The 12992-nt window shown below is 43.8% G+C and overlaps 1 protein-coding gene across 3 annotated transcripts in view; it reads left to right on the top strand.

Annotated features, from left to right (window-relative positions):
* The window catches only part of TANGO2 (transport and golgi organization 2 homolog), a 177868-nt gene that overhangs the window by 48073 nt on the left and 116803 nt on the right, over nt 1–12992 (top strand). For 2 of the 3 annotated variants that reach the window (XM_040347879.1, XM_040347872.1), the window contains exon 2: nt 10617–10735. In XM_040347879.1, coding sequence (XP_040203813.1) covers nt 10680–10735 — 56 coding nt within the window. In that variant the 5' untranslated portion in view covers nt 10617–10679. Of the gene's footprint in view, nt 1–7140; nt 7163–10616; nt 10736–12992 lie in introns of those variants that run through there. The other variant, XM_040347883.1, reaches the window with a different exon arrangement.

The raw sequence follows: 12992 nt of genomic DNA, 5'->3' as shown, positions 1-12992 counted from the left end.
TTTTTTAAAGGCAAATTTTGTCCTCAGTTTAGGCCGATATGTATTCTTCTACATATTTTTGGGTATAAAAATCGCAAAAAGCATATATTGATTGGTTTTTGCAAAAGTTATAGCGTTTACAAAATAGGGGATAGATTTATGGCATATATTTTTTTTTTATTACACTTTTTTTTTTTTTCCTCGGGACATATTGGACACTTTTGGGACCATTGGCATTTATACAGCGATTAGTTCTATAATAATGCACTGATTACTGTGTAAATGTCATTGGCAGGGATGGGGTTAACACCAGGGGGCGATCAAGGCATTAACTGTGTTCCCTATGTGTGTGTTCGAACGGTGAAGGATAGGACTGACTATAGGAAATGACAGATTGTTGTTCCCAGCTCGTAGAAACTCGCAATCTCTCACTCCTCTCAGAACTGGGATGTGTGTGTGTGTTTATACACACACATGGTCCGTTCTGTCTCTCGTGCCCAATATCGCCCTTGGCCAGCAGTCATTGCGACCACCGGACACGAGCATTGGCACCCCCACTGTGCAGCGGGCACGCCTGCTATCCCGCTTAAAGGAACCGAACTACAGCTACAACGGTTTGCGGGATCGTGCTGACCTGCCGCAGTATAATGATGGCGGCTGGTCGGCAAGCTGTTAAAAGCTCAAGAAAAATGCTTCCTTTAAATTCAATGTATGTTTACACATTGGGGCTTCTTTTGCGATGCAAAAAATCCTGCTTGCTGCATATTATTATTTTATTTTTTTATTTTTTTTTAGCATGTTTGTAAGTTAATGAAACCTCATCTAAAACACTCCTGAAGCGCTTGAGTCGCATCCTTTAAAAACCGCACCTCTCCATTAATGCATAGGCGTTTTACAGGCAGTTTTGATGCGAACCAGTGTGAAAGTAGCCTTTATTCCACTTCAGCTTGTGCCGGTGGCAATACTTTATGGACTTCTACAGAAGCCTTGTCCTTGCCCTGTTTCCTCCTTTATGGCGTTTCCACATTACCTGGAGACTGAGTGAAAAGATCTCAGAAATTAGAACAAGAGAATCTTTCCATGTGGGATCATAATTGCTTAGCCAAGGTTGTTATTTAATCAATTCCTGATTACAATGAAGCGCATTGTGGCTGGAAATTGAACGTCTTTCGGTGTGTATAATTTGAATATCGCTCTCCTCTATACTAAGTGCCCTATTATTAGATTTTAATGAGTTCCCGTGGTATAAATATTGGTTTTCTATTTCATTTTTCTTTTCACCTTTTTTCCCATACTAGGTTGTATAATTCCACTACACTATATAAACCTTTTCAATATTTTTACTGCTTGCTTGGTTTAATTTAGAGCATAAATGTTCTTTGTTGTGTACATTTTTATCCTTTTTATTGTTGACTTCTCATCCATCTCTAGAAATGCTTATTGTCTGTCATGATGGTCCTCTCGGTTCAATACCCCTTGAGTCACTGAGCTGGAATAAATATGCGGATCAGAAGTCCCGACTACATATTTCACACGGCATAGGTTGTTTTAACCACTTCCATACAGGGCACTTACGCACCTTCCCGCCCAAGCCAATTTTCAGCTTTCAGCACTGTCGCACTTTGAATGGCAATTGCGCGGTCATGCTACACTGTACCCAAACAAAATTGGCGTCCTTTTTTTTCCCACAAATAGAGCTTTCTTTTGGTGGTATTTGATCACCTCTGCGATTTATTTATTTATTTTTTATTTATTTTTTTGCAACAACTAAAAAAAAGACCGAAAATTTTGAAAAAAAATTACGTTTTTATTTTTTTCTGTAAATGTTTTTGTAAATAAGTATGCTTTCTCTTTCAATTACGGGCACTGATTTGGTGGCACTGATGGGCACAGATGAGATGGCACTGATGGACATCGACGAGGTAGTACTGACGGGCACAGATGAGGTGGCACTGATTGGCGGCGCTGGTATGCGGCACTGATGGGCACTCATGGGGGGCACTGATGGGCACTCATGGGGGGCACTGATGGGCACTCATGGGGGGCACTGATGGGCACTCATGGGCGGCACAGATGGGCACTCATGGGCAGCACTTATGGGTGGCACAGATGGGCACTGTGGGGTGGCACTTATGGGTGGCACAGATGGGCACTGTGGGGTGGCACTGATGGGCACTGTGGGGTGGCACTGATGGGCACTGTGGGGCGGCACTGATGGGCACTGTGGGGCGGCACTGATGGGCACTGTGGGGCGGCACTGATGGACACTGTGGGGCGGCACTGATGGACACTGTGGGGCGGCACTGATGGACACTGTGGGGCGGCACTGATGGACACTGTGGGGCGGCACTGATGGACACTGTGGGGCGGCACTGATGGACACTGTGGGGCGGCACTGATGGACACTGTGGGGCGGCACTGATGGACACTGTGGGGCGGCACTGATTTACTTATGTTGCCAGTCAGTGCCCATTTGTGGGCACTGATTGGCATCTTTTTTTTTTTCCCCAGACTTTTTTTTTTTTCAGACTTTTTATTTTTTTTTTGGACTTTTTTTTTTTTGCCCCATTTTTTATTTTTTTTGCCCTTCCCTGGTGGGCTTCCCTGGTGGTCCATGTGGCGATCTGAGGGGGGGGGGGGCTGCGCTGATAAACAATCAGCGCGAACCCCCCCTGTCAGGAGTGCCGCCGATCGGCTCTCCTCTACTCGCGTCTGTCAGACGCGAGTGAGGAAGAGCCATCAACGGCTCTTCCTGTTTACATCGTGATCAGCCGTGATTCGACACGGCTGATCACGTGATAAAGAGTCTCCGTGAGAGACTCTTTGCCGAGATCGGTGTTGCGGGGTGTCAGACTGACACCCTGCAACAACGATCGCCGTGATGCGCGCGCCCCCGGGGGCGCGCAGCAGCTCAGAATCCTGAGGACGTCATATGACGTCCAGTCAGGATTCTACAACCACTTTGCTGACGTCAATCTGTCATTGGCGGGCGGCAAGTGGTTAAAGTGTTTGTTAAGGCAAAAGTTGTTGTGGATAGAGCAGGAAGGTTAGCCTGTGTAAAATTAGTATCACTGTCTGTGTCGCCACTCTGGAGATTCACCCCTAACCTTTTTCACCAAAACAGAAAGTTGGGGGGGAAAAGAGCAGGCGAGGGTAAATCTTCCAACGAGAACACCTGTAGCGCCACCCCCGAAGGAGCCGCTTGGTGATTTTGGGTTCTTTGATCTCTGACTCAACTCCAAGAATGGCCTCAGCCCCTCTAATTAGCTAAATTCTCTGCAAACACTTCTTCTTTTTTTTTTTTTTTTTTTTTTTTTTAAGGACACTAGTAGAAAATACTGTTAGCCTGGTTGTGGATTGTTGCCAGAAATGGACAGACACACCAGTAGTGATAAACAAGTTGAGTATATTATCACATTTACAATTATGTGGATACTTGCAACACTGTTAAACTGCAGAGTATCAATACAATAGACGTGACAACCTTCAGTATTTAGCAACTGTAAGTATATAAAAAAAAAAACAGTAATCTACCGGTATATACCCATAACATGGGTGCTGAGAGGGATAAGAGAAGGTTTGTCAACTTCTCGGCTCCTTCTGGGCAGTAAACACTGTTGAAATGTAAACGACAGAAATAGATTAAAGAGGTATGGTGAACCGTGTTCTGTAGCATTACAGGTCGTGGGTTGAAGGGTACTAGTGTCTTCTGCTAGCAAACGTTGGGGCCCATTGAAAAGAAGGTAGGTTCAGGCAAGCAAAATGGCAGCTCCAAACAAGCATCCTCTGACACCAAAAAGGGGAATAGGTGTCTGCATGCAGTGTCTGTACTTATGTTAAGAAGGATATTTGGGTTTTCACCCGCTCACCAATCCAATGTGCAATGACACAATTCAGATTCCAAATGCTGGATCAGTCTCCTAGCAATGTTGTAAGCCTACGGATTACCTTCTGTCGGCCGATCTCTAAAAGTATATGGCCCTATGCACAAGTTTCTGTCAGTGCAGCATCCAAATGCTGCACCTGACACCCCCCCCCCCCAAAAAAAAAGACTGGGATTCCACGCACACGGGCTAATTGCCCAGTGTGCATGAGGCTTTAGGGTGCCTATACTTTTTACACACACACATAGATTGTGTGTGTGTGTGTGTGTATATATGTATGTATGTATGTATGTGTGTGTGTAATATATATATATATATATATATATATATATATATATATATATATATATATATATATATATATATATATATATATATATATAAAAATATTCTCCTGTCTAAATTGGCCCTAGTATATATAAATGTGAGTTAGGGGCCTTAGATTGTAAGCTCCTTGAGGGCAGGGTCTGAAGTGAATGTACAATAAATATGTAAATTGACGGCCCTATATAAATACCTGTAATAAATAAATAAAATGGATGATACATTGAGTGGATGTAGCAAGAACAGTAATTGGTAACATTAAAACATAGTGTAGAGCAGAGGTGGCAAACACAAGGTCCGCGGGCCGAATGCGGCCCGTCAGGCCTTGTCATGTGGCCCGCGCAGCGGCACGCCAGCCTCCACTTCCTCTTCTCACAGCCGCTTTCTGCTGCTAACACGAAACGGGTCTCCTTGGCAACCGGAGTAAACACTTCCTTCCTCTCCTCAGTACTGTGTGTAGCTGAGCGCATGCAATGTGGATCCAGCATGTACCTCCCCCAGCAGTTTTCCAGCCTATCTCTTGCAGGCTGCTGCTTGAGTGGGAGGGAAAGGGATGTGCCTGAGACCGCGCCTGCCTGGAAGAGGGAGGTGTGAGCAGCTGAGCAGAGGGAACCGAGTGACTGTGAACTTCCTGGAAGGTAAGCTCAGCAAGCAGTACATCGTGGATTAGTTTACAGGCACCTCTATGAGTCTGCTGAGTTACTGCAGCTTAGCATAGAAGAGCTGTTAGCTGACAAATCAGATTGAATCTTTTCATGTGGCACAGTGAGAAATTGGGCTCATAAAAGCATTGTACCCTCCAGGGTGTGCTTTCCTGACCCCCTCCCCGGAGCGTGCTTTCCTGACCCCCTCCCCGGTGCGTGCTTTCCTGACCCCCTCCCCGGTGCGTGCTTTCCTGACCCCCTCCCCGGTGCGTGCTTTCCTGACCCCCTCCCCGGTGCGTGCTTTCCTGACCCCCCCCCTCCCCGGTGCGTGCTTTCCTGACCCCCCCCCTCCCCGGTGCGTGCTTTCCTGACCCCCCCCCCCGGTGCATGCTTTCCTGACCCCCCCCCCCGGTGCGTGCTTTCCTGACACCCCCCCCGTGCTTTCCTGACCTCCCCGGTGCGTGCTCTCCTCACCTCCTTGGTACCGTGCTCTCCTGACCTGCCTGGTTTGCTTTGGGAGGTGGGGGGACTGTGGAGGTGTGTAGGAAGATGCGTTTAGAGGTGGGGGTTGGGGACATAGTGCTGGGTGCAGGGGTCAGAACCCAGGAGAAGGGGTGGAAGTGAGATGTTGCACATTGGGCACAGCACACCCCTAAGCTCTGCCCTCTGTATGTAGCGTACCCCATGAATTCCTGCACTCTGTACATAGCACACCCCTGAATTTCTGTACGTAGCGCACCCCTGAATTCCTGCACTCTGTACGTAGCACACCCCTGAATTAGGGGATAGATTTACGGCTTTTTTTTTTTTTTTTTTTTACTAGTAATGGCAGTGATTTTTTTTTTTTATTTATTTTTATTGCGACAGACATATCGGACACTTTTTAAACATTTTTGGGACCATTCACATTCATACAGTGATCAGTGCTATAAATATACACTGATTACGGTGTAAATGTTTACACACACAGATCCCATCCTTGGCTGTGTGACTGCCGATCGCGAGTGCCTGGCGGACATCGAGGTCACCAGGCACGCGCATTGGCGCTCAGAATGACAGAGCTACCTTGTGGTCGTCATTTTAATATACACAGGATGGGAAGTGGTTAAAGGGTCACTAAAGGAAAAAAATGTTTTGCTGAAATGACCGTTTACAGGGTATAGAGACATAAAAGTTAACTGATTCCTTTTAAAAATGATTAAAAATAGATTAAATTCTATCATATAATGTGCCTCTAGTTTCACTTTCGTTTTTAAAGTGGTTCCATGTTTCTGTGAAGTAAAGAGACCCACAGAACAAAAACAAACAAATCCAGGGCAGTGTTTTTGTTTTTAAAATGAATCTGAGGAGTTTTAGACACACAGCTTAGACCACAGTGAAAAGCTGCCATGAGATTTTTCATAAGGAGCCAGACAAGCAGGAAGTGTGGAGATCAGAGCAGATTACAGCAAGTTCAAAGCAAAAACAAACAATGAGGACATGAAACCAGTACTGCAGTAAGGTAAAGGAAGCTATTTAGCTAAAAAAAAAAATCCATTAGTGATCCTTTCAGCTAGCCAAAGGTGGATTAAAATTCGGGTGGTTTAGAAGGGACCGGCCGAATTTTAGTCCTTCTGTGGCCATCCCTGTTTGACAGAAGTCCACTGTTAGATACTTTCCTGTTTGAACAGACAAGCTGGCAAATTTTTGTTGCTCAGCAGCTAGTTGACAGAGTGTGCCCGCTGTCAGAATGCAATGTCCTGATGTGGGGGGATTCCTTTATTTTGCTTGTGTGAATGGAGTAAGCTGTTCGCTTTTTTTTTTTTTCTCGTTCAACCCACTGTATGAACAAAAAAAAATACTGAATCTATGGCTAGCTTTAGATGTTTCAGCAGTCTGAAGCCACAATTGCAGCTGTTCTTAGTTAAGCTTTTTAAAATGTATGGGAAAAAAAACAACAAAAAAAAAAACCACATGATTAAAAAAATGCTGAAAGACTCTTCCCGTGTGTGTGTGTGTGTGTGTGTGTGTGTGTGTGTATATATGTGTGTGTATGTGTGTGTGTGTATATATATATATATATATATATTTATTATTGTGACAGCAGGCAGGTAAAATCGCCTGGTTGCATCCAGGATGACAAATGTGTGTCCCAGATTCAGGTTCTATGCCGATTTTTACCACTAGGGGGAAGTGCTGAGAGTCCTGCAGGGGTAGAGGCAATGAGCCCAGATGAATTAAGTGGGCTCATTAAGGCCTCTACAAAAATTCTCAGCATGCAAACGGAGTTGCTCCATTTTGGAACCAGTTCCGTGCCTGTTTAGACTGGGGAGTGTGATAACTGTCTGTGCGGTAAGACAACGCCTATGTAGCCAGCCTCTGTAACGGGGAGATAGGTGCTGGGGACAGCACAAGGCTGCACCCAGGTGATAGCCAGAGAAATCTGTGTGTTTTTATTTTTGTTTTTATGTTTTTGGACCATTGTAAATAGTGTAGATAAACCGCACCTTTTTGTTTTTTCACATTTTTTTTGGGCCCCCCTCCAGCTTATTTTGGGCCTGGCTGGTTCACATGTATGTGTTTTGGCGGTCCTCATTTGTGCAGGCACAGCAGCCCATTGATTTGAATGGGCTGCCATGCCTTTGTTTCCTGCAGAGAAAAGGTGCATTCAGCATTTTAAAAATACATTCTGCTTTTTGCACCATGCTACTTACCTGCAGTTCTTGCACACACAAACGCACTGTGTTTTTAAAAGCGTGACCTAAATGTCTAAAAATGCAGCAAGTTTGACAGTGCGGGAACTGCAGATAAGTCACAGCAGACAGCAGAATGGACAGACAGTGCTGTATTTCAGTGCTTGATGAGCATAGGTGTGCCGTGTGCGCAGCCTATTACATGAGGCATGCTTTTTCTTCGCAGGAAACGCAGGCATGGCGGCCCATTCAAATGAATGGGCTGCTGTGCCTGCGCAAATGTGGGCCGTCAAAACGCATACATGTGAACCAGCCAGGCCCAAAATAAGCCCATCAAGCAGTTAAATACAGACAGTAATGCCATGTGCTCTGAGGCCTTACTCAGCCTGGACTGCAGGTCTGGTCTGTGATTTAAAGAGTTCCTCTATTTTACACATGACATGGCATGGGGTCCCATGGTGCTAAAGCAGAATGGACAGACGGTGCTGTGACCCCATGCCATGCCATGTGTAAAATAGAGGAACTTTTTAAAACACTGACCAGACCTACAGTGAATCATCAAATATTATAAAGACTTTGGGCACACTCTACAGAAAACTTCTATTTACAATATAGATTAGCAAACAGTGACATACCTTGAGGTGCAGGACATGAAGCAGTCAGCCTCGGGAAGAGCAAACTGGGGATGTTATAAAATCACATTCTAATTAATTTTTATATACAAGCAGCACCCAGTGGCAGGAAGGGAGAAGTGCACGTCTAAAGGGAAGCCAGGGGTGCTGTACATTTTAAAATACTGGGAAGGGAAGCAGTAGCGTGCCGCTGATGATTTTCAGCGCTGATTTGTGGGCAGCACAGGGGCTTAACTGGAGGCTCTGCTTTGGGCCCCCAACAGTGACAGGGCCCTGGGCAGCTGCCCCCGTTTGCCCTATGGTAAAGACGGCCCTGCAACTACTGTAGCTGCTGACTTTTAGTATAAGAACATTTACCTGCCCAGGGAGCCCGCAGTTTTGGCACCTGAAGCCGACCCGTCCCTTGGCTCTGGGGGCAGGCTCAGGCATCCTTACTAAGGGAAGCAGGAAGTGAACCTTGCGGCTTCACATCCTTTTTCCTACTGCGCATGCACAAGTCTCACTGCATGTTCTGAATGGTCCCTGCTGTCTTCTGGGACCTGTGTGTCTCCCAGAAGGCGGGGGGGGGGGGCAGACATTGCGTAGTTCACTGCACAGAGTGCAGCAATCTTTCCTTAGAAGTGGGAGTAGATACCTGAATTTGACAGGTATCTTCTCCTCCCTGACAGGTGCCAAATGTGACACCAGATGGGGGGAGTTAAGTATCTGATCCGCGGAAGTTTCATTTCTGGGTGGAACTTCACTTTAAACAACTTGCCTCATAAGCCATTTCTGACACTTCTCTCCACATTTAAAAATCCAATATCATTTTTTTTTTCTTTGCTAGTGAATTACTCAATATCTATCTATCTAATCTATCTATCTATCTTATCTATCTAATCTATCTATCCTGGCTCTGGAGTACAAGTGATCTTTTCAAAAGATTTTTTATATATAGTGTGTGTGTGTGTGTGTGTATATATATGTGTGTGTGTGTGTGTATATGTGTGTGTGTGTATATATATATATATATATATTGTATGTATGTAAAATGAAGAAAGACATTTACTATTCAGAATTAACCTCATTTGGTTATTAGAATATATTCTATTTTGCTGTAGTGTTCTTTTTAATTTTCCTCTGTTTTTGCATCTGCACATACGCCCTTGACAATGTGTTCTAGGTTGTTCAGACCGTGGGTCATTGTGCTAGATAGCTTGGTTGACATGGTAATATTGAGGAAAATGTAAATAAAGGCATGTGAAACAAAATCATTCCTATACTGAATATTATCATTACATGTGCTAGCTGCTTACAGTTTCAGAATACATTATTTTTCATGATGGCAGCTTGTGGTGCCTGTTTTTTTCTTGGGCTTGGGAATGCTGCGGATTTCCAGTAAACGGCAAAGTCTGTACTGGTGCTGTTAAACAATTTATAGATTAATCATACAGATGCTAAAGCACTAGTTTTCGCTGAATATCAAAACTTCTGTTTCTGGGAGGATTTCTTATTATTTACCTTTCAGTGTTTCTCTATACCGGTTTCCGCGGACATGTCCGACCGTGTGTAGGGCCGACCGCACAGTTTTCCGGCCTAGCGGACAGGTTTTCAGCGGACAAATGTTTCTTAGCATGCTAAGAAACTTGTCCGCTGGAAGCCTGTCCGTCGGACATGTCCGATGGTCAGTACGACTCATCGGACATGTCCGCTGGCCCGAAATTCCGTGCATGCGTCGAAGTGATTCAACGCATGCGTGGAAGCATTGAACTTCCGGGTTCGCGCACGTCGCCTTCCAAGTCACCGCGTATTTTGTCCGTGGGGAATTTGGTCTGATGGTGTATACACACATCAGACCAAATTCTGCCAGCAGACATGTCCGATGAAAACAGTCCGCGGACCGTTTTTATCGGACATGTCTGGTCGTGTGTACGAGGCCTTAGAAAAGCCACATATTAAATTTCCATTGAAATGACACTTTAAGCTGCAAGAATGTTTTTGCGTGATCTAGATCAGGGGTCTCCAAACTGTGGCCCAAGGGCCAGACATGGCCCTTTGCTAGCCTTTATCCGGCCCTTGGAGCACGATTCCTTCTACTGACACCAACAATGGGATACTATTTCTTCTACTGATAGGAGGAAGAGGAGGAGGAGTAGTGCCCCTATTGACCACCAATCCTGAGGCCATATTTATTCTCACTCATGTCAGACCCGGGACATTTTCTTCCCCCCGCTGGCCACAATCCGGCCCTTCTAAAGTCTGAAGGACAATAAAACGGGGCCCTTTGTTTGAAAAGTTTGGAGACCCCTGATCTAGATGAATGCTGCTTATTTATACAAATATGCCTTTGGTGTACTTTTTGGTTTTAACATTGAGTGTTGCCAATGGGAACAATTGAAAAATGAAACTTTTCAATAAAGGCAATGTTTTCTGGAACACAACAAAATGTAAAAACATTTGTTTGATCATTATATGTACTTATTATTCACTTTTTGTCTACAGGCAACTAAAGAGTCCTCCATGAAATAACGCATTGTCCATGTATTGATAATTTTTTGCGACCTCATGTGCATCATCTTCTTCAAATTTGATCCACGCCCCGTCTCCAAGAATGCATATAGGTAATTACATTTTCATTATGTACTGCTCTTCTGTTTGAATTAACAAGTCTGGGTGAAGCCTAACACTGCACAATGGGTAAAGAATACTTGTACTCCGAGAAAAAATAGGCTTCCAATGCTTATCTTATAAAAATGCTCGTTGTCAAAGCTTCTATGAAGTTTCCAATTTACTGACCCAAAATGGGTAGGCAGCCACACAATTGAGAATTCTTGCATACTTGACCCATTTCAATTTGAAGGATTGGCATAACAAGTTAACTTGGATTTAAAAATGAAAAGGTCAACATACTGTAGTCTATGTGAGTAATTTATAGGGCTGAAACAACTAATCGATTATGAAAATAGTTGTCAACTATTTTCATAATCGATTAATCGGCCAATTGATTAGTTGGCCTGCATATAGAATACATTACTCGTTTTCATATCAGGAAATACAGTGCAGCACACATACAGCTCAGTACACCATCTATACATGTCACTAAGTGCCTGAGAATTTGTGAATGAGCAAGTGTGAGGAGCAATGCCTCATGGGACATGTAGTCCTGGGCAGGAAGTGAGTGTATTTAAAGGCAGAAGTTTTTTTTTTTTTTTTTTGAAACCTTGCTATAGCAGGCGCTTTATACTATACTTTGCAGCTTGCTATTGAGGCACTCTGAAGGCAGGAGGAGCCAGAAGTGGAGGATATGGGCTGCTCTGTACAAAACCATTACACAGAGCAGGTAATATGACAAGTTTGTTTAAAAGAAAAAAACTTTAAAGACTCTGTGCAGGGAAGATCAGCATCTGAACCCAGAGAAACTGGAGGTAATAGAAGGCATTACAATTACTGTAGTTGGTTATTTATATTTACCACTGCATATGGATATTTAAGAATAAATTGCCTTTTTTTTTTATTTACATATTAACTAAATTGTACACCACATTTTTTTTTTTTTTTTAAGATTATCCGATTAATCAAAACAATAATTGACTAACTAATCGATTATGAAAATAATCGTTAATTGCAGCCCTAGTAATTTATCTAGCGCAAACACAGCACCTTATAGAGCAGTAGTCTCCAAACTGGGGCCGGATACGGCCCTTTTGCTTGCTTTTATCTGGCCCTTGAGGCATAATTCCTGCCACTGACAACAACAATGGGTCACTATTTCTCCCAACACCAACTATTTCTCCCCTAAAATACCAAATATCGGGTATTGTTTACTCCCACAGTGCACAGTCCGGCCCCCTGAAGTCTGAAGGACAGTAAACTGGCCCATTCTTAAGAAAGATTAGAGACCCCTGTTATAGAGGATGTTCAGCCATTCATTCTCATGAGGTAGTTCACAATCTAATGCCCCTGCTTTGGTTGTGTATGCACACACATTTTAGGGTGAAAGCTAGATGACCCACCAGTATGTGTTTAGCTTGTGGCAGGAAATTGGAGCGCCTAATGAAACCCACGCAGAGATTGGGAGAACATACAGTAAAATCACAAAACTGAGAATGTTCATTGGTGGGAGCTTAACTCGAGACCCTAGAGAGCAAGGCTGTCTTTTAGGTTGGTGTCCATACATCCGCGTAGGACACCAGTATTGCCCATGAGGATTGGATTATAGATGGGATTTCCTTCCAAGGAAGTGTAGGGAGAGATTCTGACCATTTGTAAGCATTTGCCATCACCTTTACAGCACCTGCGGGCTCTTTCTAATGATGCTGCCAATCACTCAAGGGCCACTTGGAAGTGTTGGCAACGTTTTATTGAAGATCACAGCTGGTTTGAAGACAAGCAGACGTCACTCACGATTCTCTGTTGGGTATCTGCCCAAATATGACTAATGCCCAAATATGACTAGTCTTACAGGTGGAGAAAGAAGATCTGCAGATTATTTGCAAATTTGTGTGGGTAGCCATTTATTTCTGACAAGTACTGTAAAATATTCTAAGCTGATTAGCTAGTCTATCAAGGAAGTAGTAAATGTGTAATAAAAAACAATCCGCTTCTAATTCTAGTACATTGTGCTAGTTATGTGAAGCCACAATATCATGGCTGTAACTTGTCTGGATTAGTAAGAATGCATGTATTGTACTTGTTGTTGAACTAAGCAACATGCTAAAGAACATTTAAAATACCCTGCAGTGCAAGCCTGCCAGAGCTTCTGTATTATTACTGATTGTTTAGATAGCACACTTTATAGTCATGCCTTGTGCTGAGATGACCACTTCTTCAGGAATTAACTCATTCCATAGAAAATTCTTCATCTGCACCCAGAACTAT

The sequence above is a fragment of the Rana temporaria genome, chromosome 1 (assembly GCF_905171775.1).
Source record: "Rana temporaria chromosome 1, aRanTem1.1, whole genome shotgun sequence".
Lineage (NCBI taxonomy): Eukaryota > Metazoa > Chordata > Amphibia > Anura > Ranidae > Rana > Rana temporaria.
This window is presented reverse-complemented; position numbering and strand designations above follow the sequence as displayed.